Source organism: Phascolarctos cinereus, unplaced genomic scaffold, assembly GCF_003287225.1.
Source record: "Phascolarctos cinereus isolate Bilbo 61053 unplaced genomic scaffold, phaCin_HiC Scaffold_4;HRSCAF=312, whole genome shotgun sequence".
In the NCBI taxonomy this organism is placed as follows: domain Eukaryota; kingdom Metazoa; phylum Chordata; class Mammalia; order Diprotodontia; family Phascolarctidae; genus Phascolarctos; species Phascolarctos cinereus.
In genome coordinates this window covers 2,822,502-2,848,288 of record NW_027555847.1, presented here as the reverse complement: position 1 = coordinate 2,848,288, position 25,787 = coordinate 2,822,502, and the positions used below count along the sequence as shown (strand labels likewise).

Below are 25,787 nucleotides of genomic sequence, written 5' to 3'. Positions count from 1 at the left end.
CAGAGAGTGAGATCCTGAGCTCCTCAGTGGCCAGGGGTGCATCTGAGCAGACAGGGCAGGCTTTTCCACACTGGGCAAAAGTGGAGGGTGGGCTCATGTTTAGCCTGATTTACGAGGAGCTTTCCAGGACCCGTGACAACAGAGTTAACCAGCATTCCCTGGAAAGTCTGGTCTCAAGTGACCCTTGGCTTATGAGCAGGCAAGTGGTCTCAGGGCTCCAGGGATTCCCACATCCCCCCACCTTCAGGACAAGAGCCCGGGCTTCCGTCCAGCTGAATATGGGAAGTTCAGCTGTCTTACAGACTCATGTTGAGTAGTCAAAATCAGACTAATTCCTAAGTACTGATTCCAGTGATTAGACACAACTCTCAATCAATAAGTAGGAACTAGTACAGAATAAAGCGTGCTATCATTTTCACATTCCCCTGTCATGATTCTGCGGAGCCATGTCTCTATGGAATCACCATCTGTAGACCAAGCTGATGTAATCAGGCACAGTCAGCATTCATTGGAATTGAATCAGTAATGGGGTGATGGAAAGGAATATTGCTGGCTCCAGCATTTTACGCAGGGCCAGCCAGGAGAGGTTTGATTATTACCAGTGCTGGTTCACTGTTGCAAATGGCCCAGCCAAAGGTGATGAGTCCCTTAGGCCTTCTTCACGTGCGTGTTGCGATGGTTAGACAGGGCTTGGATGCTGCGGACTAGAGCCTCGCCCCCTCTGGGCAGCGCGTTGGCGATATCTGCTGCTAAGCCAGCCTTGCGTAGAAAATGGTATATAGGAAAGGCAGACTTTCCACGCCTTCTGGGTAATCCAGTGACCAAGTGCCTTCGGACCCTCGTAGCCCACTCCCCAACGTCATTGAAAGTCTCAGGTATTTGTGTGGTCCCTGCATCACCTTCTCCTCGCCCCCCGTTCTGGAGGAGGGCTCAGCCGATGGCGGCTCTGACGGCTTCATAGAAGGGCCGTGCACTCACAGAGGTTCCCAGGTGTTCCTCCTGTAACCCTTGTATGAAATGGATCTGAATACGATTTAGTAGCTAGTTGAGATGGCGAACTGCAGAAAATCCAATCTGGAATTCTGAAACTTCAGAGAATTTAATCCTACATGAAAACAGGCCAATGGGCCCACGGATAGTCCGTCACAGTCATGTATCCTGTTGCTTCTCAGAATTGTGTGCTGGATTTAATTGGAAGAAGAGCACATTCATCTTCATTCACTTTTACCTCCGTGTAAAGCTGATTCCAGTTCATCCCCCCTCAAGAGGATATGACGGTCACATTAGCATAATGGAAGGCTGTCACGGTGTCGATGTCCCGGAAACCAAAGACTGTGAGGCCTCCTGGTCTCTATTGTTTGTAAGTCAAGTGACAATGGAAGATGATTCTTACTCTGCTAGCGCTGTCAGAAGTCACCAATAGGCTTCATCTCTGTGTTTATTACAGTGAAAAAGAGAGGCATAGTATCCGTACGCCCTGATCAGCGGCGTCTGCTACGTGAGGGGAAAGGAGGGACGTGCCGGCATGAATAAGGCCCCTTGGTCCTGTTTGATTTCAGGTCTGGGTCGCGGTCACCAGACAGTCATGCACGTGGAAAGGGTCACCACGAGTCACAGCATCAGATACCCCCGGGGGGAAATGTCTTGTTTGCCAAGATGGGAAGGTCATCCCCTTAACTTTCCCGCAGACCGCCCCGCACCTGGAGTAGCCCCCGGGCCAGAGGGGCACGGGCATTTTCTGAATGGAGGACCGGTCTGAAATCAAAGCTCGGAGAAGCTACAGGTTCAAGCCTTCCCCAAACAGCAGAATTCCACTGATGATAGCTTCGGGCTAGCTTCTTGCTGTGTTGCTGAGGTCTTCCTAAGCATCAGGACATTCCATTGCTCCTTCGCCCAAGGAGAATTGCGTTCTAGACTAACTCACATACAGGGAGCTCCAGTTCACACGTAGCAATGAGGAGTCTGTTTCAAAATGTAACTTTGCTTGTATTAACATTTGCTAACAGATAAAAGGTCATGATTTTCCAAATGAACTCGAAAGAAACTCACTTTTTACTGAAGTGTCACTTGGACCCTTCTTCCGCTTTGGCTGGGAGAGCTCTGAGTTCCTCCAACCAAGGAATTTCACAAGACCCAGTCAGCAGGGTGGGGCGGGCTTGTCCCGGGCAGCCTCCCTGGACAGAGATCTCCTGGAGGACTCGGCTGCTCTGCTCTCCTAACAGTGAGTTGTTCTTGCTTTCATTTAAAACAGAGTTTAACCCTGTTAAACAAGGAGCAGTTTTCAAAGATAGGGGAACGTTCTGGATCAGATTGATAACAGCATTCCGATTGAAAGAGGAAGTGGCTTGCCTTGACAGCTTCCCTCACAAAGCCAGTTCCTCGCAGCGTGGCCTGTTTGGGTTCTTAAAGTTATTGGGAGGCTATTCATTCCAGGTCTCTGGGGCCTTTCGTGTTCCTGCATGAGAGTCAGACCGCAGATTGTTCACTCGGCACCCCAGAGTTCTCGTCGATGCCCTTGGAGAAGGACTCATTCCTCTCCTCCTCAAAGTTAGTCCCTTCGGTGCCAGAGAAGCACTCTCCTGCCTGTTCCGCGAAGGTGATGGCTTGGCGGTAACCAGGCGAGAGGCCAGAGCCCAACGAGAGTGTTCACGCTTGGAGTCTGTTGTAGGAAAGTGGCTTCCATTTTGGTGCTGGTACTTACGTGGGAGAAAAAACTTGGACAGGGAAAGATCTGTGTTCCTGTTAACAAACCAGTACTCTAGGTGAGTTATCTTATCTAATTAGTTATTATCTTATCTAGTTAGTTATTATATCTAATTAACCAGTTAGGAGATTTTGGGTTGTCTCTCATCAAAAGGGAGTTAATTTTCTAATGAGTTTAAACGAACAGAAATCTTCATCCACACTCATTTAATTTTTGGATTCAACGAAATCAAGGCTAGCCCTATAATCACTAATAGGAACAGTTTAAAATCTCAGTTTTCACAAGGGCCATCAACTGCCAGGATTTCACATTTCAGTTATCAGTGAGCTTATGCTCTCACTTTTCAAAATTAACTCATGTTGAAAAGTGACGGTGATTCTACAGTTATCAGCGTGTAGTTGCGAACATCACATCGGTTCAATGAAACATAAATCAGACAACAGTGTCTTTGACCACACGCTTAGACGAATCCTTTGACGTTTAGAGAGACTGATCTAGTCTCTGATGACTTTATGTCACTTTCACTAACTCTTTGATAGGAAAGCAAATTGTTTTCCTTTACAATCTCTTAATAAAATCTGACAGTGATTCGCATTAGCAATATCCTTTGACTGCAGCATAATAATGTCTCGATTTAAAGTATCTGGTTTTCATTAAAAACACTAACAGGAATATAGAACTAACAGGAATTGCATTAAAAAAACAAAAAAGCAAATGAAGCAGTGTCTGGTGGAGACTGGAATTTTCTGAAGGGCGCGAGGCGTCCCTTTTTCTCTGTTTCTTTTGAAGCCACTCAAAGGCTAAGTCCATTCCTTTTCTTAGCCTCACAGCCTTTGCAGAAAAATATTTTATTTCACTTACTTTTCAGTTGCTTCCTGATTCTAAAACAAGCTTTTCCCTCTCTGGGAGCGCTGGGGATTCACCCCATCTGAAGGCTTGTAACAGGAGTGCTTGGTGTCTTCAGGATGGTTATTTAAAAGCAGTAAGAAACAGAAGGGTGAACAAACTCCAGCTTTACTGCCATGGATTGCTTTGGAGACTAAAGGTGGTCTAACAAAGTCTCGTTCTGCTTAAAACAAAGCAAAACAAAACATTTCCTTCCTACAGTAAATTTGTCGATCTCTTCAAGGGCAGTTTTTGCATCTAATAGTTTGTGACCTAAACGTCAAAGCAGTTGCACAGACGGGTACGCGGACTTCAGCCTCAGCCTGGCTTTGGATTGATTATGTTGATCAAAAGTGCTGCTGGCAAGGGGCAGCGAGGTGGTGCGGTGGATAGGGTTCAAATCTGGCCTCAGACCAGACACTTGACCCTTCCTAGCTGTGTGACCCTGGGCAAGTCACTTAACTCTGATTACCTCACCCCCCCAAAAAAAAGTGTTACTGGCTGCTCTTGCTGCGTGACTGAGACTTGGAGTAGGTAGCGATCTGTTCTCAGTTCTTAGCTGTCCGGCATATGCTCCACTTTAATGTTAAGTGGCAAATGGATGTGATTTTAAGTTCTGAGTTGTGGAATTTTTTAAACTTAGAGGAATTTTACTCTTATTTTTCTTGTAACATCTTGCCAAGTTGTTTTTATCTTAACGCTTCTCTGAGCATCATTTTGTTTTCATCAGACTTGACAAAGCTCGCTGGTAGCCCCAGACTCATCAAGCATTGAAATCCTAATTTAGAAGTTTTCAGTAGAGAATAATACATTTAGTCTCCGATTAGTTTTTGCTTTTGTTTTATTTTTTAATTTTCTTTTCTGATTGTTTTTTGTGTCTGTAATCTCTGCAGCTTCCAACATGGCCAGTGTTGGAAATATTCAGAAAAAAGGGAGAGTGATTTTTTTTCTGAAGCCTTTTGGAAGTTTTTCTCTTCCCAGCCTTCTCCTTCTGGTTCATCAGGCCAAAGAAAGCTAGGTTGTGTTGTCGGGACAAGACTGACCTTGGGTCATCGAAAGGCAGTACAGACGAAGCCCTCTAAGGGGCCCTGGGCACACCCTAGAGTTCATTTCTACGCGGTCCGGTGGAAGCTCCGTCCCTCGGGACTCTTTAATCTGTCTGCACAGGGGAAGAACAGAGACTGATCAAATGGAACCTCAAGGTACCTTTGGCCTGAAGAAAGCCTTCCCTTCCTGAGAAGGACAGAAGCAAGTGAAATCAGCCCAGGGCAGTGGAGGCTGCCTTTGCTTGGAGAAGGGCAGCTTGAGGCCCGAGGGAACGGCCCTCCCAGAGGAGTGCTGCTGAGGGCCTAGGGCTGGGCTTGGGCTGTCTGGGATGAAGAGAAACTGAGGCACAACCTGGGTACGGTCATTTGTGAGCAAACTAGCAGCTGCCAGGGAGAGAGATCCCAAGCTCCTCAGTAGCCAGGGGTGCCTCTGAGCAGACAGGGCAGGCTTTTCTGCAGTTGGCAAAGGTGGAGGATGGACTTATGTTTAGCCTGGTTTACGCGAGGGGATTTCTAGGACGTTCTCTGGAAAGTCTGGTGTTAAGTAGCCCTTGACTTACGGCCACAAAGGATGTCTTAGGGTCCCTGGGATCCCCCCCCAGCCCTCATTCAGGGGCAAGAGCCTGAGCTGCAGCCCAGAAATACGGCAATGTAGCTGTCTTATAGACTCTAATGTTAGCTAGTCAAGCTGTTTTTTTAAATCAGACTGATCCCATCGGTTAGATGCAATCCTCAATGAATAATTAATAAATGATGCAGGAGAAAGTGGGGATCAGTTTTCAGTTCCACCTCTGGGTGAAGCAAAGGAGATTGAGAAGGAACAGTCAGGGAAGCAGAAGGAAAACTGGGAAGGAGGGCTAGCAAAGTCTGGTAGGATGATGAGGTCAGAGACAGTCTGGAGACTTCAGAAGAGAGGCAGAGGAGTGAAGGTAGCTGGTGTAGACAGCAGCAAAAGGCAGGAGAGATACAGGCCATGGGGGTCAAGGGGAGGCGGCGGGAAAGCAGGCAGTAGATGGTGAGAGAGAGTGGGGAGGATGGGGGGCGGTCTGTTGGAGGAGAAAGGGGCGGAATGGGATCTATTGGCCATATAGGGGGTCTGGCTGCCTTGGAAAGGGGAGGGCCGCCCTTAGGGGGGATGGGGGTGAAGGAGGAGAAGGGGGCAGAAGGCACGGGGGGAGACGTTGGTACGTGTGTGGTTGGCACGCCCCTGAGCTTTACCAAAGTGAGTGTGCCCTGAGCGCCGGGTCCAGGCAAGCTCGGTCTTGTGTAAGCTGTCTGGTGGTAGCAGGCATAGGGTATTAAACCCTCAGTATCAGTAGCCTGGGTTGGACTCTCTATTATGTGTGGGTGGGATCCCTGCCCTGCCTGGACCTTTGACCCACCCAGTGGCCAGCTGACTCCTCCCCCCGGCTTCCTGCTGTGGGGCAGAGCTGCATGCCAGGGGCGGCTTCTTTCCTTTGGAGCTGCCCTTATGGGGGTCCTGGAGGGAACCTTTGAGACTGTTGGTTTGTTCAGTAAGTACATTCAGCATCCACTCACGTAGCATCTGCAAGGTACTGAGGATGAAAAGACAAAGGGAAGTGGGCTCTGTCCTCCAGGGCCCACATTCTGCAGAGGACTGCACAGAAACACCTGCCTGGGGAGAGCTTTCTGTGGAGGTTGAACCCAATGGGAACTGGGGCTTGGAAGAAAGCGTGCCTTCTAGGCGTGAGGGTCGAGGCCCGGAGCTGGAGGCCATTCTGGCAACTTTGGGCTGGAACTTAGAACTCTGGGAGGCCACACAGATGGTGGAGTAAAGCCAGCAGCAGGGGTTAGGAGCAGGAACACAGCCCCTCCCCCGCTGGGCTGTGGGCATTCCCTCCGGCGTCTGCCAGCAAGGACGCTCCCCCTTCTCCCCTCTGACTGCCGTCTGTCCTCCCTGGTTTCCGTTTAGCCCCACCTCCTACAGGAAGCCCCCCCCCCCCAATTCCTGACCCTTCCCTAGCCTCATCATCTCCTGCCTGCCTGGTCTAGAGCTTTGCTTTGTGTGTATTTGCTTGCGTGTGGATTCTCTCATGATTGTAAGCTCCTCGAGGGCAAGGACTGTCTGCGCCCAGCACTTAGTAGGCACTTAGTAAACATCAGTTGCCAGTCTTGTATGTATCCTAGAGGCATCTGGCAGTCATAGAAGGTTTTTGAGAAGAAGAGCGACGCAATGAGACCCATGTTTTAGAAAGGTTGTTGGCCTGGTCGTGCGTGGGGGATGGATTGGGATGGAGAGAGGCCGAAGGCTGGGCAGAGGCTGTCTTGGTGGTCCGGGGAAGAGCGGAAGATTGCTTGAGGGCAGGACTGTCATTGCCTTCCTTTGTATCCCAGCGCTTAGCCCAGTGCCCTGCACAGAGTAGGTGCTTCGTAAATGTTTATTGAATCGGATGAATGAGAGTACGATATTGGTGGTGGGAGTGGGCAAGAGGAGTGGGCTACCGGGCCGGGGGAGGAAGAAGGCAGTATCTGAGGTGCCCCAAGGACCTGCCCACGCTGAGCACACAGCAGGGATCGGAGGGATTGACGTGGCAGCGGCATAGCCCTGAGTCCCATCGTTTTCCTTGTGCTGTCGTGGGCGTACCGTGCATTGTTCTCCTGGGGCTTCTTAGCGCTGCTGGAGACCATCCGACCCGGACTGAGGATGAGTCTGTATTGCGTCATGTTTTATCATATCGCCAGGGATGCCCAGCCACGCCTCGGCCTTGGAGCACTCCCACAGTGTGTCACGACCTCGGTGCCTGTGTGTGTGCTGCCAGACGAAGGTGGAGAAAATCACGCCACCATTCTGCAAACGCAGTCTCTACTGGGTCCTTGCCCTGCTGCTCGTCAGTCATGCTCTGCCTCCCTCCTCGGCCCCCCTCCCACCCTCCAGACCTCCTCACCTCCTCAGACCTCCCGCGGCTCCTCCATCCCCCTCAGCCGAGACCCTGCCTCCTGTTTTGTGGGCCTGCTCTTGTGAGCTCCCCTTCCTGGCCTCCACTTCTGCTCCCATCACTCAGGCACCTTCTGCTTCTCCTTGTGGTTAGTGCAATTCAGCAAACATGTCTCAAGCGCTTCCTGTGAGCCTGGTCAGCCCTGTTCTTGGGCTCGCTGCTGGTGAGGCGCAGGGCTTCTGAGCTGGACGGGTCCCATCGGTCATCTCGTCCGCCCCGTGCTTTTTCAGATGAGTAAAGTGAGTCCCCTGGAGGGGAAGGGGCTTCCCCAGCTGCTGGGTTGTTAGCCGTCTTGGCCTCCTGACCCCCACTTCGGGCTCTTGGTGTTCTCTGTCTCTGGACTGGCCCCTGTGCTGCTGCTTCTGTGCCTTCCATCTGGAAGGCTCATGCTGCTGCTGGTCTTTGGTGGTCAGAGCTGGCCTGAGGGCGAAGCTTGGCAGGTGGCTTTGCTTTAGAAGGAAATCTGACCCGTGGGTGCCAAGAGCCCTGAGGCCTGCGGAAGGTGTTCTGGCTGCCTGCCACTGTGGGGGGCAGGAAGCAGGTCAGGGATCCCCTGAGTGCTTGTCAGAGAGGGCTTAGCCAGCCCCGATCCCTATTCCCTCGGTCTGGTTTGGGGCAGAACGAAAGAGGGGGACCACAGGGCCCTGACCAGGGTGGGTGGCAGGTGCCTGCCCAGGCTAGGGGCTGCTCAGGACGCAGACTGGCTGGATCGCCTTGGGGCTCATTTGCATAGGGCTGACAATGGAGCCTATGGGAGTTGCTGAGCATTGGGTGGGTGGGGGAGGAGGGCAGAGGGCAAGCAGCTCAGGCTCCCTCCGGGACAGAGACGGGCCGCAGCCTCTGCCAGTGAGGGTGGCCTAGAAGAGCGTGAGCCCCTGGAGCCTGAGGCAAGCGGTCAGACAGGAGGGAGTGCCCAGCGGTCAGGGAGGGCCAGCACGGAGCAAGAGCCCCTGGGAAGTCATTGGAGGGAAGATCAGCCCCACAGGCAGATGAGGTAGCAGGTGGGTGGGTGGAAGGGTCAGGGAGGGTCTTTGTCAGGATGGGGAAGGGGAGGGGGGTCATCCTGGGGTGGAGAAGGGCCACCTCATCATGGGAGGGGGGAGCATGGCCCCCTTATTTCTGTAATAGAGGAGGCAGGTTCTCAGCTGGTGGGAAGAGCCTTGGGAGGGGGCTGCCAGGGGCTGGGGGGAAGACAGTGCCCTGGAACAGGTTCATGGAGAGGTTGAGATGTGGAGGGGACACAATGTAGCCAGATAGGTGACGACCTTGGACAGAGTGAAGAGGTCACCCGGAGGGCAGAGCTGGAGGAGTCGGTTGGCCCAGCAAAGATGCAAGGGTGCATCTGTTCATGTTCTCCCTCCTTCATCCCCTGTCTCCTTCCTTTCTCCCCTTCCCCCTTCCCCCCTCTCTTCCTTCTATTCTTCCTTCCTTCCTCCCCTTGCCCACTTCTTTCTCCCTCACCCTCCTCATCCTCCTCCCTTCTTCCCCTTGCCCCCTTCCCCCCCTCCTTCTATTCCTACTTTCTTCCTTCTCCTTCCTCCTTTCTTCCTCTTCTCTTCCTCTTTTCCTCCCCCTCCCTCCCCCCATCCTCCTTCCTTCCTCCCCTTGCCCCCTTCCCCCTTTCTCCTTCTATTCCTACTTTCTTCTCCTTCTCCCTTTTTTCCTCCTCTCCCTCCCTCCTTCTGTCCTTTTCTTTCCCCTTCTCTCCTTCCCCCTTTTTCCTCTTCCCTCCCCCTTTCTCTCCTGTCTCTCCCTCCTCTTCTCCCTTTCCTCCCCTTCCCTCTCCCTCCTCCCTCTTCCCTCCCCTTTCTCCTCTCTCCTCCCTTTGTCCCCCTCCCCCATTGCCATCTCGATTTCAGGATTGATCTCAGACAGAGCCAGTTTCTCTGGCAGGCTAAGCCTGGCCCCTTGTCTGGTGCTTGAGGTGACTTTTCCTGGCTTCGGTGTCAGGCCCCGTGGCACTCCCTCTTTCCCGAGTGTCCCCGTCTGCCTTGAGTTCCACTCTCTGGAGCCCCGGGGAGGCCGTATAGTGCAGTGGGTAGCATGGAGTTAGGAATGGCTTTACGCTTGCTGACTGTGAGACCAGGACCAAGGCCTCAGCCTTGCTGAGCCAAGTTTGGGGGCTCTTGTGTGTCCTGAGTGAGAGTGAGCCGGTGCAGTGAGCACAGCCTAAGGACGGGCCCTTGCTCCCCTATGTTGGCCAGGGGGCCAGTGGTGGCTTGCCTCGTGAGCTTTGCTGTCCACATCCACCCACTGGGGCAGGCTAAGGAAGTCGGCCGTCTTCCCCATCCTGGTGCCAGGGGCTAAGCCAGGGGCCGCCATTTTGTGCCCCACCTGGGATGGAAAACCAATCCATTTGCCATTTAGCTTGATATCTCCCTGCCTGCCCTCAGCCCTGCGTCAATGCCCCTCTGGCTGTTCTGGCAGCTCCTGGAAACAGCACTGACCTGGGGGATCTTCTCTAGGCCTCAGTTTTCTTCTCTGTAAGTAACAAAAGGGGTTTGGTGGAGAAGACCAGTAAGGCCCTTCTAGCTGTGAGCACAATGGATCAACATCTTGCCTTTATCTCTGTGGCATGTTTGTATAGCTGGACCAAAGTCTAACATATGTACCAGGTTACGTACCATCCCTGGCCTCTGGCTTCCCAGATGTGCTTATAAATACAGTCAGTCATCTGTTTGTTAGTGAGGCCCCGCCCTGCTCTGCCCAGCCCAGCCTCCCAGCAGGGTATGTGTACTGGAGCTTGGGCCTTGGCTGGGAAGAAGGCAAAGGGGGTCCTCCTGCCCTGTCCTGCAGGCTTTTCTATGTCCTACTTCTTTTTCGAGGGGCTTTCCGGAGGGCCAGTGGGGCTGTTGCTGCTTTATGCCCTGTGAGAGGGAGGCAGGGGGGCTTGTCTTATGCACCCCTCTGTAGACCCCCAACACCTCAAGCTGCCAGTGGGGGATGCTCACAAGGCATTTCTCTTGGGTCTCGCTCTGGTAGAGGTGAAAGCAGACTCCTTTGGGGGCTGCCCTGAGGTTTCACTCCCCTGAGGAAGGTCCCTTCACCAAGACAGATCAGTGCCTGCTCTTCCCCTAGCCTAGAGCCTTCAAGAGCTGCCTGGGGCATGGCCAGTTTGGGTCCCAGGCAAGACATGAGGTCATGGTGTCTTGCAGGCTTTTTACTGAAGGTAATTTATGGGCTGGATGCCTATACCTGGGGAGGGAAGAGGGGATAGAGAGACAGGGAAGGGGGGGAGAGAGAGAGAGAGAGAGAGAGAGAGAGAGAGAGAGAGAGAGAGAGAAGAGGAGAGAAAAGAAAGATGAAGAGAATAGAGGGGAGAAAGAGATGGGATAAGGGAGAGAAAGAAAGGAAGGTGAAAGGAAAAGAGAGTCTAGAGACAGGGAGGAGAAGAGAGGGAGAGGAGAGAGAAAGAATGGAAGAGGGAGAGAGAAAAAGAAAGGAGGGGAGAGAAAGATGGGGAGGGGGAGAGAGAGGCAGAGGTGAGAGAGAAGGAAGGAAAAAGTAAAGAGGGAGGGAGATACAGAGAAATGAAAGTGAAAGTAAAAGAGATGGGGAGAGAGGAAAGAGAGAGGGGGAGGCAGAGAGGGAAAGAGAAAGAAAAGAGAAAGGAGGGGAAAAGGGGAGGGAGAAAGAAAGGGAGAGAGAGAAGAAGGAAAAAGAGGGTGAGAAAAGAAAGAGGGAGAGGATAGAAGGGGGAAGTGATGGGGGAGAAAGAAAGGAAGGTAAAAGGAAAAGAGTCTGGATCTAGGGAGAAGAGAGGGAGAGGAAAGTGAAAGGATGGAAGAGAGAGAAAAAGGAGGAAGAAAGATGGGATGGGGAGGGAGATAGAGGTAGAAGAGAGAAGGAGAAAAAGAGGAAAGAAAGGAAAAGGGAGAAGAGAAGAGAAAGAAAGGGAGGGAGGTAGATACAGAGGAAGAAAAGAGAAAGGAGAGGGAAAGAGGAAGCGAGAGAGAGAAAGAGGAAGGAAAGAGGAGAAGGGGAGAGAAAAAAGAAAGGGAGAGGATAGGGGGAGGAAAGTGATAGAGGAGGGGGCAGAAAGAAAGGAAGGTGAAAGGAAAAGAGAGTCTAGAGACAGAGAGGAGAAGAGAGGGAGAGGAAAGAGAAAGAATGGAAGAGAGAAAAAGAAAGGGTAGAGAAAGATGGGGAGGGGGAGGAAGGCAGAGGTGAGAGAGGAGAGAAAAGAGGAAAGAGAAAGGAAAAGGGAGAAGAGAGGAGAAAGAAAGGGAGGGAGGTAGATACAGAAGAAGAAAAGAGAAAGGAGGGGGAAAGAGGGAAAGAGAAAGAAAAAGGAAAAGGGAGAGGGGGATGAGAGAGGAGAGAGGGAGAAGAGGGAGAGGTGTGTACACACAGCTGTGGCGTCCACACTTGGCACACGCACTTTGCCAGTGATGCCTGTTCTTCGGCTGGAGGCCACGTTCATTGGAAAGAAAGGAGGCAATGAGGGGTGGGAAGCCCTAGATGTCTGGGCTCTCATTGGTGTTCAGAGGGTCGGCAGAGCCTGGTCGGGGCGTATGGACAGGCTGCTGTGGTGTGAGGGCAGAGGCCCGGGGCTGTATCCTCTCTCGGCTTCAGGTCTGCTCGTCTGGCCAGTGCCGGCCTTCCACTGAAGGATGAACACTGAGCATGCAGCGGGGCCACTGGACTCGCTCGACCCCTCTTCCTGTTTGCCTGCATGGTGGTGGCCCAAGCATCCTCACTGGCCGTGGGCAGCATCCTTTGCTCTTCTCTTATTCTCTCTTGTGCGTGTTCCCTCTCATTCTGTCATGGTCAGTGGTGTTCTTCAGTCTCCACATGGAGCTCTTTTCCCCTCCCGTTATTGCCTGTAGAGCTTTCCAGATTTCCTTTTCTACCTCATGCTGGCTGAGGCTAATTATGGCATCTGAATAATCCATCGTACTAATTGACCACCCTTTAATCCTCCATCCATCTGCCATCTAGGTGGCTTCCCATCCAGGGCACTCCCTGTGAGTAGTGTTGGTGCTAAGAGCAGGTTGCAGCTCTTTGTTTCGGGTAATATGCTTAGGTCGTGGTCCCAGCCTTGGAATTCTTGGATTAGTGGGCCCAACAGGTCTGCTAACTATGACTCCCCTCCAAATTCTGCCCATTTGCCAACTAACTCCAGGTTGGTTTTTGTCTCAGCTAAACTCAAAGTTTGGCGGGGTGGAGGGTGACGAGGACAGTGGCCGACATCTAGGACCATATCATGGGGGGGATGGAGGGCACTTGCAGTCAGGACTCTGTTCTCATGTGTTGGTGTTAGTTCTTGCCATGTCTTAAACACGACACCCTTCTTGGAGATAATCGGTGTAATGATTTTTCCTAATGTCCTCTTTCTCTTCTTGTCCTTGTTTAGGGCTGTGCAGTCTTTCCCATTTCATCTCATGGATCTCACCTGCTTTATCTTTTGAGATCTCCCTCGCTCTTGTTTGCTTAATAACTTAGTCACAGATGTCAAAGGTGCCTTGTCCGTTTATCTCCTCATTGTTATATGGGCCTATGGTCACTCTTCAGGCAGTGTGTTCATCTGGAGCGTGGGATGGTCTGTGGGGTAAGATGCTGGTCTGACTCTGATTTCTGCCAGATTGCTCCCTAGATTTGCTAGGAGCTCTTTTCTTTTCTCTCTCTCTCTCTCTCTCTCTCTCTCTCTCTCTCTCTCTTTTTGGTGAGGCAATTGGGATTAAGTGACTTGCTCAGAGTCACACAGCTAGTTAATTTTATGTGTCTGAGGCCAGATTTGAACTCAGGTCCTCTGGGCTCCAGGGCTGGTGCTCTATCTGCTGCACCACCCAGCTGCCCCTAGGAGCTTTTTTCACATGAGGTCTTCCCCAAGTCGTGTGTGACCTTGGGTTTTCTGAAGACTGGGTTATTGGGTTCCGGTTGCCTGATAATTTTTCCTAGGCTGTATTTATTTGTGTAGGAACCTCTCATCTCCCCCTTTAGGATGTATATTAGACGTGAGGAGGGACAGTTTCGGGCTTGGCGCTTGGGACCTTTGACCTGGCGCAGTGCCTGACCACGCAGGAACTTGATAAGTACTTGGCGATCCATTGTTGGTGGTTTTGATGACTCTCGTTCTGGAGGGTAATTGCAGGGGTGTGAGCATGGCTCCCCTTTGTTCTTTCTTTCCCCGTGGGTGTAGATCTCTGGTTCAGCTTTGGGATGCCTCAGTTGGGTTTTAATGCTGCATTTTCCTGGAGCAGTGGCTTGCTGCTGTGGACCTCCTCATTCCCCTTCTTCCACAAGCTTTTGAAGCGTGTCGGGGGCTGGGGTGACGATAGCAAAGACGAGCCTGGCTGGGCCTGCCCGTGAGAACCTTAGGCTTCTCGGGGTGATGCGTATTGCACAGACAGGCGGTAGGTGCTGTGATGCCTGTAGCTGGTAAGGCAGCAGTTTTCAGGTTTCTCAGGAATTTGGGCAGAAGCCCTGAAAACGGCAAGTTGGTGCTGCCGCCGCTGTGGGTCACGTGTCATGCAAATGGAATGTTTGTGTTCTCTAGCAGGTTTTTAATGGACATCACTGCCCCCTCCCTCCTCGAGCTCCAGACCCAAGGGGCTACTCCTTCTGGCCCATCCCAGGCAGGGCTGTCCACCAGTCAGTCAGTGGGTCAGTTGGCAAACATTCGGAAACACCTACTGTGTGCCAGGCAGCGTGCCAAGGACAGGGGTACAAAGGAAGGCAGAAGCACAGTGCCTGCCCTCCAGAGCTCATGTTCTGATGCAGAGGTGACCTGCCAGAATGCCCCGTCAGTATGGAGAAGGACTCATTCAAGGAACGCTGTGCTCCGGGCCTGGCAGGCCCGACAGGAGGCTCCTTCCTAAGTGTCCGCCTGTGTCTCTCCGGGACAGGAAGGCGCACAGGGCACGGGGCACCCTGGGGGCTCTCCCGCCGTCCCTCCCCTGCTGCCCGTGGCCCGGGCGTGTGTGTCCCCTGCTCGCCCCTCCTGTGGCCCCTCAGACACGTGCTGGAGGTGGGAGGAGCGGGACCCCAAGCACTCACTGTTAGAGTGAGCTCTTCCAGGGCGATGCCTCCTCGGGTGGGCTTCCCAGCCCCTGATGGACGGGAGCCTGTCCCAGAGCGAGCCCCCTGGCGCCAGGGGGAGATGAGGGCATCGAGTGCCGGCGAAGGAGGCACAGTACATAGAGCGCCGTGCTTGGCGTCAGCCTCAGACGTGGACTGGCTGGGTGACCCGGGGCGAGTCACATCACTGCTGCTTGCCTCAGTTTCCTCATCTGTCAAATGAGGATAATCACAGCATTGACTTGCCAGGGTGGTTGTGAGAATCAGATGAGATCATATTTGTGGAATGCTCAGCACATAGTAGGCGCTTGTAAAAGTTTGCTTCATCATCATCAGCTGTGTGACCCTGCGCAAGGCACTTGACCTCTGTGGGGTTTGGTAGTTACCCTTGTGGAATGGGGCGATCACAGCACTGCCGGGGTGGTTGTGAGGGCGTCCTGTCAGTATGAGGATAAAGAGAGTGCTCTGTGAAGAGCCGTGAGGGCGATTGGAGAAGAGCGTCCCTAAAACTGGAGAACCCAGTGAAGTGGAGGGCTAGGGCAGGCCACGCGTGCGTGTGGGTCTGTGTGTGTGTGTGTGTGTGTGTGTGCATGAATGGGTGTGTGTGTGTGAATGAGTGTGTATGTATGTGTGACAGCCACTGCCACTGTGTGTGTGTGTGAGTATATGTGAGTGTGTGTGCATGAATGGGTGTGTGTGTATGAATAAGTGTGTATGTGTGTGAGACAGCCACTGCCACTGTGTGTGTGTGTGAGTATATGTGAGTGTGTGTGCATGAATGGGTGTGTGTGTATGAATGAGTGAGTGTGTGTGTGTGTGAGACACAGTCACTGTCATATGAGTGAGTGTGTGTATGTGTGTGTGAGATGCAGCGCCTGCCGCTGTGTGTGTGTGTGAGTGTGTGTGACGTAGCCTCTGCCGCTGTGTATGTGCGTGAATGAGTGTGTGTGAATGAGTGAGTGTATATGTGTGTATGAGACACAGCCATTGCCGCCATGTGTTTGTGTGAGTGTGTGTGCATGAATGGGTGTGTGTGTGTGTGTGTGTGTGTGTGTGAATGAGTATGTGTGTGTGAGACACCGCCACTGCCACTGTGTGTATGTGAGTATATGTGAGTGTGTGTGAAACAGTCGCTGCCGTCATATGAGTGAGTGTGTGTGTGTGTGAGACGCAGCCCCTGCCGCTGAGTGTGTGTGTGAGTGATGCAGCCACTGCCGCCGTGTATGTGTGTGTGTGTGTGAGATACGCGGCCCTTTCCGCCCCCCAGTAGCATCCCGTGGGTGGGCGATGTTCCTCCGCCAGCCCGGCTCTGGGAGTGAGTGTGGCCACCAGTCGGCCCACCTTGAGCCTAATGCTGTTTGTTTCTCTGCCCACGCAGAATGGACCCAGCCACCTATGCTGAGTATTTGAAAGAATCCGGAAACCAGATTTTTAAGAGTGGGAACTTTTCCTTGGCCATCAGAAAATACGACGAGGCCGTCCAGGTGCTGCTGCATCTGTACCACTGGTGAGTGCCCGGCTTCTCCGCTGGGGGCGGGAGGAGGCTGGGTTCCCTCCTCCTCCCCGGGCTTGTCTGTCTCACCTCCTGCCATCGGGGCCGCCTAGGATGGCCACACACCGTGGGACTGCTGTCCCGGAGGGGCCCCAGTGGCACCCCTGCCTGGCTTCCCGTCCCATGTGGGCTTGTGCTGGGCGCATGAGGAAGGGTCAGTGCCGGGGTCTCTTGAGACAGCAGATTGGGGGCAGCTCAATCCGGAGGGGCCGACCGCCGGACAGGGCGTCTGACTTCTTTGTCTGTGGACTGGGGGCGGGGCAGGCTGGGCCGATGGGTTGAAGAGGTGGCCCTGAGGGAGGGGCAGGAGCGGGGTGAGGAGGGGAGAGGTGGCCCTGTGGGATCCTCAGTGGTCCAGGGGTATTCCACGAGGCACAGACAGCCCGGCCCAGGATGTGGAGGGGAGAGAGCCCTGCCCTGTGTCTTTTTTCGGAAGGAGACTGCCAGGAAGGAGCCCTCTCTGAGGGGCTCTCCATGGAGGCAGCGTCTCGTCCTGGCCCTCATCCTCGCCTTTTTCCTCTTGCTTTGGACATCCTGGTCCTTTGTCTCCTAGAGGGGACAGACCGTGTCCTGTTCCTGCCCCACCTGGGTGCCCACCGAGGAAGGAGAACGAGGCTTCCCCTCTTCCACGTCAAAAAATCCTTCTGAGGAGGAGAAGGGGGAAGGACCTCAAACTTTTGGATGAAAGTTGTAATTCATTTCAAGCACATGTTAACTGTTTTGTTTAAGAGAATCCTGTGACAACGAGACACAAAGAACACATCAGGAATAGACTCTGCATTTTCCAGTTTATTCCTTCTCCCACCCTTAGACCAAGCCAGACCAAAGAGAGCACTGGACAGGCCTGCCCAGTGGCTCCCGAGGCCCCCACGACCGCCGTCCCCTGGGCCCAAGACACGGACTCTTGGTTGAGGGCTCCATTTTTATGTTGTCCCAGTCCTCGTGCTTTCCTTGTCCTGGCTTTGTCCGCCTTTTCTGCCGCCACACTTCTCATCCTCCTCTTTGAATTCCATCCGGCGGGGTGCCCATGTGGGCATCGGTGCTCCGCTGCTGCAGACGGCACCGTCAGGACCGTGTTGCCGTACGGGGGACCTCTTTTTGTCATTGACCTCCTTGGGATCTGCTAAGAGAGGAGTTCCTCGGCCCCTCTGCTGGGGACGCAGTGATGCGTCTCAGCACTTCTGATGTGTACCTCCTGTTGGTTGTGATTTGGGGCGCTTTTTCACATGGCTGTGAAGGAATCTGTCTCTGCTGTGGGGATTGACTATGATCAGCTAAGTAAACACACGTGTGCATCTATTTTAAGTGTGGAAAGTACTTGCCTTTTTTTTTTTTTGGTGAGGCAGTTGGGATTAAGTGACTTGCCCAGAGTCACCCAGCTAGTGAGTGTTATGTGTCTGAGGCCGGATTTGAACTCAGGTCCTCTTGACTCCAGGACCGGTGCTCCATTCACCTAGCTGTCCTGGAAAGTACCTTCTAAAGCATTGCATAAAGCTGTTTTTGGCGACGGGTCATTGTTTGTGCATTTCAACGAAGACTGATGGGACTCAGGAGCCCCACAGTTGGAGACAGAATGGAGACAGTCTCAGCCTTTCTAAACCTACCTCGGTTTCCTTATGTGTAAAAGTGAGCAAGGTGGACCGGATGACCTCTTAGAGTTGGAAGGAAGGGCCCCCCACTCAGGACATCTGGTGCGACCCTTCCTCTCCGTTGGTGTTCTGCGGTGCACATATGCACAGGGGCGCGTGCAGGGTCTTGTATTTGTGCTTTTCCTTTTGGTGGAAGTGACTGACGCCGTCGGTGTGTGGCCTGCTCCGGGCCAGGCGCTCCGGGTCAGCACTGTGTTCTTCCCCTCAGGGTCCCCCCGAGAGACCTGGCCGTGCTTCTCTGCAACAAGTCCAATGCCTTTTACAACCTGGGGAAATGGAACGAGGCGTTTTATGCCGCCAAAGAGAGCCTACAGTGGGATCCCTCTTACGTCAAGGTAAGGTGCTGCCCTGCCCGCTAGTCATGACGAGACTCTGCCAGCTTCTCACAGACTCTCTTTGTGCTTTGAACAGGCTCCCTAAGGCCATGAGCATTGTCTGGAGGACAAGAGAAAAAAGTTCTGGCTAAGTAAGGAGATAGCGCCCGCACGTATAGAGTAGGAGCAGAGCATGGCCCCGCCGCACCCCACCCCCCACGGTCCCCGTGGTCTCTCCCGGCCAGGCGGGATCTTCTTGGCTTCTTCCTTGCTGGGTGACTGGCCCACTTGCTTCTTGTCTCTGAGCCGCCACGTCTTCATTCGCTCATGAGATGGGGGAGGGGCTTTCCCTCCAGTAGCTAGCCCAGGCTTCCTCGCCTTTGGCCTTCCTTCTCAGAGCCTCTGGCAGGCTGTACTTCTGCATCTGGTCAGTCCTTTCAGGGGAAATTGGGCAGGGAGTGAAAAGGGATCATTCGTGTAGCTTGTGTGGGGCAGGTGACGTGGCGGCTGCATCGGCGCCAACGGTCACATCAGCCCGCATTCAGCCATGAGGTGTCAGGTGCTAGTCCTTGTGCGCCATTCCTTGAGCTGCATGGTGCTGTGGGGGACGGGGAGGAGAAGAGAAGGAGTGTCCCCAGATACTCTTAGGGGAGGCAGGACGCACAGACGGAGCCAGCTGTGCGGTGGCCTAGTGAGTCTCTGAGGCCTGGGCCGCGGGCAGGAAGACGCCTGCTTTGCACCCTTTGGGGCCCAAGGATGCTTTCTTTCCCTAAAGCTTCCGAGGCAGAACTTCTCTTTGGGGGTCAGGAGCCTCTGAGATCAAAGTGGGCAATGCCCTCCTCTAGGAAGGGCCCCTGAGTCATCCGAGAAGTTGTCCTGCCCGCTTCCTGGCCCCTGCTTTGGCTTGGGGGAGAGAAGGGCTTTGGGGACGGGTGCCTCGCAAGCACCCAGGCTGCTGTCGGCTTCCCCCAGGATGGCAGGGACGCCCACGTGGAGCGAGGGGGGAGTCTGCCATGCCTAGGAAAGGAAATCTTAGGAAATAGGGCCTGCCCCTGCTTTGCGAGCCCCAGGCAGAGGGGGCATCCCCTCCTGAGACTGGCCGTGCCCTTTTCTCTGTGTTTTCCGTGGACGGCTGCCTTCTGTCTGCCCCACACTGCTGCTGGGTTCGTTTTCTGAAATGCAGAGATCTCCTTGTGTTAACCACGTGTCACCAAACCATCCCTGGCTCCCCATAGCCTGCCCCTGTGATCCACATTCCTGACCTTGGCATTCAAGGCCCTGCAGTCTTGCATTGGCCCGCGCCCTCTCACTGGCTCTCTCCCGAGGCGCTCTGGACCGTTCATGCCTCTTATTGGTGCTCTTCTCCGTCTGGTAGCTGGCTGGCCGTCCTTCAAGGCCCTGCAGCCCCAGGCTGGCACAGAGCCTCTGCTGGTCCCTCCCGGCCACAGCCGTCCTGTGTTCCTGCACGACGCCTGCCCTTCTGCCTGGGGCAGGGTCCCAGCCTCTCGGGCCTCCCCCACAGTGACCCGGCCCTGGCTCTGCTGCTCCTCTGCTCACTGTGGTCCCCACAAAGGGGTGGGCCCTGCTCAGCAGCGCTAGCACAGCCGCCAAGGCCACAGGTGCCCAGGGGCGCGTGGATCAACTTCTGTTCGTCATCTCCCATCTTCCTGCATGCATGCAGAGCCCACTTTTGGAGGGCATGGGCGGAGGGCCCTGTGACCCCCCCCGTGGCCTGTCCCGTGTCCAGAGAGGACACACCCCGGGCACTGCCTGCCTTCCCTGCCCTCTTCTTGCCTGGACCCCCGGGGCTAGGGTTTTCTTATGTCTGGCTGAGCTCATGGCCCACCTCATCTTCTCTGTCCTCTACTGTCTTTGCATGGTCGACGTGGCCTTGGGCACAGGGCCGAGCACAGCCGCTCTGTCAGGCCTTCACGAAGGCTGAGCCAGGCCGGCCTGTGTCCAGGATACAGAGTCCAGGCCTTGCTTTGGGATGGGGACGAGTGGTGTGCTCCTGTGCTTGTGGTCCTCCTCCCGGTGAGGGGCTGGGCTCCAGGGACTGTCCTGTCTCCCCTCTGTACTGCAGGGCTACTACCGAGCTGGCTACTCGCTCCTGCAGCTGCTGCAGCCCTATGAGGCTGCCCATATGTTTCTAGAGGGTCTGCGCATCCTCCAGAGCTCCCCCGGACCAGGTGCAGATCTCCGACCTCATTGTGGGCATCTTCACCACCATCAGTGGTACGTGGGGGCTGCGCCCGTGAGCTCAGGCAGGGTTGGGGGGGGCAGTGGCATCATGGGCCGATCCCTAAACCTGTGCCTTCTTGGGGGGGGGGTCACAACTGTTGGGGGCTTCTTAACATTGGCCCCGATGCCTCCTGGGTCAGCATTCCTTGGCCCAGTGTTGGCCCTGAGCAGGGCACAGATCTCCCAGGGGACGCTCATCCCCTTCTTTAGAAAAGGCTCTTGGGGCAGCTGGGTGGCCCAGTGGATGGATCACAGCCCTGGAGTCAGGAGGAATCCGGCCTCAGACACATAACACTCACTAGCTGTGTGACCCTAGGCAAGTCACTTAACCCCAATTGCCCTCACTAAAAAGGACAGAAATAAAAACAATAGAGTCCATGGAGAGCTTGTGGGCAGGCGAGGGGGCAGTTGGCAGTGGGGGGCTGCTACATCCCCTCGGAGTCCACAGAGAGTCCACTGTGGGCAGCAGTGACCCGTGGGCGCGTAGGCGGGCAGGCGGCCTGCTGAGCTCATCCCCATCCCGTCCCCTCGCCTTTGGAGTCAAGGGACACCAGAGACCTGAGCAGCGGTTCCAAAAACCTGCTTGTCCGGGGGGGCCTTAGGGCCACTGTGTTTGGAGTCTAGCCTGCATCGTCTCTGTTTCTCCATCTGCCAAATGGAAATCATCTCTTTCCTATCCGTCTCATGATGTTGTTGTATCAGTGAACTCGGTGAAAAGAGAGAATGCCTTTTAAAGCATGAAAAGGACAGACACTCTTAATGGGAGGAAGGAGATCTTTAAGGGAGAAGAGAATTCATCTTTGGCGATGTCTGCAGCCCCGTGGGCTGGCTGAGGACCCTCTTCGGGATGGGCATGAAGGGAACGGTGCCCGTTGCTGCAGCCGGCCCATCTCTGCGCCCTGGAGTCCTGGCCTTTAGGGCCCAGCTTGAGGGGCCCGGCCCCTCGTGGCTGTCCTGGCCTCCCATGGCTGCCTCGGCCTGCCCAGCTGCTGTGTTGGCTTGTGGCCAGCCCAGCTCCACACTCGCTGAGCCCTCTGTGGCCTTGGGAAATGTGGAATTGGGACCTGATCCGACCTAGGGAGAGAGGAGCCGCCCAGCTCCCAGAGTGCCCGCATGGCCTGCCAGGAAGCTCCCCTCCCCCAGCCGGAAGTGTTCTAATGCTGTGCCCCCCCGCCCTTCCTTCGTGAATGGCCTTTGTGTCACCCACGATCCCCCTACTCATTGGCCGCAGACCGCCCCCTCCCCCGTGCCTCTGTGCGCTATGCACTGGCAAGAGGCCATGTGGCCCCCCCTGCCGCGTTCCGCATGGATGCGCTGTTGGACACACCTTCTCGCCTACCCAGGGGAACACATTATCCTGCACAGCTTCCTGCCCTTCTTTGAAAAGATCTTCAGTGTTGGCTTCGATGCGAGTGTTTGGCAGGCAGTCATCGAGAAGCTGGCCAAGAAGGGGCTGTGGCATGTGAGTGGGGTGTGGTGGGCGTGGTGGGTCGGGGGGCAGATGGGCCCTTCTGTCTCAGCTTGTGGCTCCCAGTCGGGGTGTGGGGGGATAGAGAACCTTCCTCGCCAGCCTGAGCCGTCCCAGAGTGGAGCGGGCTGTCCCCATGAGCTGGCGGCTCCCTTCCCCTAAATTGCCTTCCTCTAGAGCAGCCTGGCCCTCTGGAATTCTGGGACCCCCGGGACGCGGTTGTCTCCGGGGCAGGCCCCCAGGGGTGTTCACCAGCTCTTCTCCCCCCTAGTCCTTCCTCCTCCTGTGTACTAAGAAGGATAAGTTGCCCTGTGACCTGAGGGTGCCTGACCTGTCCTTGAAGGGTCTCTTTGAGGTACGGGGGCTGTGCCTGCCCTGGGGAGGGGGTGCTTTCCCTCACTCCTGCCCCTGGCTGGTGGGGGGGCACCGTTCCTCTGTCCCCACCCCTCTGCTGTCTCTCCTCCATCCCATGTCTCTTCTGGCTCACTTGAGGCCTTCCCAGGGGGCTCCCCGTGAGTCTCCCCGGCTTCGGGCTGCAATCTGCGCTAGCGGTGTGGGAGGTCAGGAGGTTACCCTGGGAGGCGTTGCCGGGCGTGAGATCTGGCACCCTCAGCAAGGCTTTCGTGTGTCCCCAGAAATACGTCCTCTTTGGGCACTATGAGAAGATGGAGCAGATGCCAAAGCTGGTGCAGTGGCTGATCTCGCTGGGGGCCAGCATCCAAAGCATCGGGCCCTACCCCCTGCACGCCATCATGAAGCTCTGCATCCAAGCGAGTGAGTGTCCCTGCGCCCACGCCAGTGTCGAGACCCCTTCTGCCCAGCCAGCCGGCAGGTCCTCGGAAGGGACAGGGGTGGGCAGGCTGTCCGCCCTGGGGACATGGGTCCTCGGGGAGGGTCCGGCCGGACCTCAGGCACCTCCTGAGTCGATGGGTTGGGGGCCTCGCCAGCTGCAGGAGGAGGGACCCCAGTCTGCCTGCCTCGCCTGCAGCGACACTCTCTCCCTCCTGCTTCTGGGTGGCATCCGGGTTGCCCGGCTCCCCTGCCCAGCCTGAGCTCAGTCTTCTGTCCGGTCAGAAGGTCACGGGGTTATCTTTGAATTTGCTTCAGAGGAAAACCACCTGTTTAGGTGGCTGATGGAGCAGAAGCCCGAGCTGAGAGCAGACATTAACCAGACGGATGCCGGCGGGTGCACCGTTCTGCACATCGTCGCCTCTCACCGCGCCGGGTACCTCGGCAGACGTAAGGAGCTGGCTGGGCCCTGGGGGTGGGGGAGGGTGCTGCAGGCTCCCACGAGTGTCCAGAGCCCCCCTGGCTCTGAGCCGCCTTCCGGGCTCTGCTGGTGCCCCCAGCTCCCACGGGGCCCCTCATGGCAGTCTGCGGACTGGAGCCATAAGATGGGGAAGGGCGGAAAGCCTCGTTTTGAGGTTCAGAATCTGTAAGGAAAGATTTCAGAAAGAGCCACAGCCTTGGCCAAGGTCTGCCATCCCCCTTGTATGCACGGGCTGCTTGGGCAGTGTGTGAATCATTCATGAGCCCACCTGGTTGGGGAGCGATCTTTGTCAGTCAAACACTTGCCGGGTGCTGGGCTGTTCAGAAAGGCTGGCTATCTCATCACACCAGGGGAGGCGCTGGGTGAGCCTGGGCATTGCTGTCATCATTGGGGAAGGCTAGGAGGGCCATAGGAGGGGTGCAGGCTCGGCAGCGAGGGGAGCTGGGCCATTGGGGCCGAGGGCTCGGAAGCGCTAAGCGTTAAGCACGCCGGGCTGCCAGGCGTGGCACTTCCTTCCCAGGAAGAAGACAGGGAGGGTGGCAGGCCCTGGCTCCCAATCCCACACCGTGTCAGCTGGCGTGGGCAGATCTGGGCTCCAGGAGGTGGCTAACAAACACACCTCTCCTTATTCCTGGGGCCCCAGAACTCAGGCGGGTCACAGCACGGCCCGGCACAGAGCTCGTCTGGGGGAGACCGTCCAGAGGAACACCCCGTGACGGCCTCCCCCGGGGTTGAGCTCTCCCCGGGGTCCCTGCCTCGTGCAGTCCCCTTCGTGACGCCTGCTCGGCTCTCATCCGAGGCACCCAGATGTGAGGAGGGGGTGCGAGCCTGTCCCACTCGTCTTCCTTGCCAGCCCCTCTGCCCTGGAGGCCCCGCATCCCGTGAGATGCCGGGCATCCTCGGAAGGCTCTGAGGCCGGGGCCCTGCAGCCTCAGCCCTAACCCTGCATGCCCCAGTCATGGCTTGACCTCAGGGGACTGCGCTGAGGCTTGGGGATCATCCCATACATGGATTTGTGTTGGTTAGCCCAGCCCTCCAGCCGTGGAAGGGAGAACACCGATCCCTTCGTTCTGTCTGCCCTCCAGCTGAAATGGAGCATTGCCTCCAGTTCTTTAAAGACACGGTTCAGAGAAGGGGGTGTTAGCTCCCCATCCTGCCTGCCAGGGGCCCCGGTGACTGATGGAGAGGGTGGGCAGGGGAGCCCCGGGGGGGCAGGGCTCGGGGCCCAGTGGCAAAGAGCGGTCACAAGGAGGCAGCTTCTGGAGGACAGAGGCAGGGTCCAGAGGGGATGGGGAGCAGGGACTCCCCATCACGCCCGTCAGGGCCCGGGCTGCTGGGCCTGCGGGTTGTGGGGACTGGGACTGGGTGGGGGGCGAGAGGGCAGAGGCTCCCCTCTTTCCTCGCCCTGGCTGCTTCCTTTGCCCGAGGGTTTGTCACGAGGCCAAGCTTGTCCCCTCCTCCCCCCGGGCTTCCTCTTTTTCCCTTAGAGCAAAGGGAGATGAAAGTTGCTTGATCGGTGATGCTGATGCTTGTTGCTAGGCAACGGCGTCACCCGGTAACCCAGTTCTCTCGCTTGCTGTTGCCAGGCGGCGGGTTGGAGCGGTTGATTGGCCGGATGGTTTGGGGGGCGGGGCGGCGCCACGTCACGCGTCAGTCCCGTCTTCCTGGGGTGACTCTGGGGGGGGCAGTCCTCCCCCGCCCCTGTGGCCCGGTGGTGACGCGTCCTTCCCGTCCCTAGGCCAGACCGAAGATGTGCAGATGCTCCTGTACTTGGGGATAGACCCCACCATTGTGGACAAGCAGGCGCGCTGCGCCATCGATATCCTCAAGCGCAACAAGAACTTCAAGGCTGTCGACAAAATCAACTCCTTCTTGGATACCCAGAAGCGGGGCTGCGCCAAGGGACCCTCAGGTACGTGGGCCTCGAAGGCCAGCCCTGCTTTGGGGTTGGCCGTGGCCCTCCCATGTCAGTGAGGACTCTTGTGGCCTTGACCACCATCCACGGGGCCCACTGGCGCCAGGGCCCCTCCACCGCTCCCCGGGCAGCCCTTTGCCTTCCTGTGTCCAAGGTCATGTAGGTCATGAGTGGCAGGTCTGAGATTTGAACTCGGGTCCTGTGCCTCCAAAGTCAGAGTTCTTTCCTAGTTTCTGTGCTGCCTCTGGTACTCAGTGGGTTTCTTCCAAAGCCCCCTCCCCTCTATACCTTGCACTTTCTGGGGAGCCTCAAGGCAGGCTCTCGTGCCTCTAGCTCCCCTTTCTCAGGTTAGTTCATAGTCCTTGCCTTCAGACACCTTCCTCCTCTCCAGTGCAACAAGGGAGGGGCCTTGTGGCGCCCCCTGCAGCTGAGTCACAGTCACAGAAATGCACGCACCTGGCACAGCGTAGGGCGTTAGTCAAGGTTTGTCCATTGGCTGCTTGGCATCCCCTCCCTTCTGCCCTTCACCTCCTAGAATCCCGGACACGCTGCCTCTCCCAGAGGCCCTTCCTGGTCTCTCCCGTGGGTGGGGCTTTCTGCCTCTCGGCATCCCATGGCCCTTCCCTCCCTCTGCCGTGTTCCCGTAGCCGGGGGACACTCAGTTTTGCCGTCGTATCTCCAGGGCATGGTACGCAGCCAGTCTTAACTGACTTTCTTCGACCCTTACAAATGCATCTCCTTGGAGAGGTCCAGACACCAGAATGGG

General features: G+C 55.7%; 1 protein-coding gene across 1 annotated transcript in view; it reads left to right on the top strand.

Annotated features, from left to right (window-relative positions):
- Nucleotides 1-2,146: 2,146 nt before the first annotated feature.
- The window catches only part of TRANK1 (tetratricopeptide repeat and ankyrin repeat containing 1), a 61,262-nt gene continuing 37,621 nt past the window's right edge, over nucleotides 2,147-25,787 (top strand). Inside the window, 11 exon segments of the mRNA XM_078152007.1 lie at nucleotides 2,147-2,762; nucleotides 4,571-4,791; nucleotides 15,991-16,119; nucleotides 18,022-18,148; nucleotides 20,211-20,306; nucleotides 20,308-20,362; nucleotides 21,712-21,830; nucleotides 22,108-22,191; nucleotides 22,472-22,610; nucleotides 22,944-23,075; nucleotides 24,845-25,018. Of these exon segments, the coding sequence (XP_078008133.1) occupies nucleotides 15,992-16,119; nucleotides 18,022-18,148; nucleotides 20,211-20,306; nucleotides 20,308-20,362; nucleotides 21,712-21,830; nucleotides 22,108-22,191; nucleotides 22,472-22,610; nucleotides 22,944-23,075; nucleotides 24,845-25,018 (1,054 nt within the window). The 5' untranslated portion in view covers nucleotides 2,147-2,762; nucleotides 4,571-4,791; nucleotide 15,991.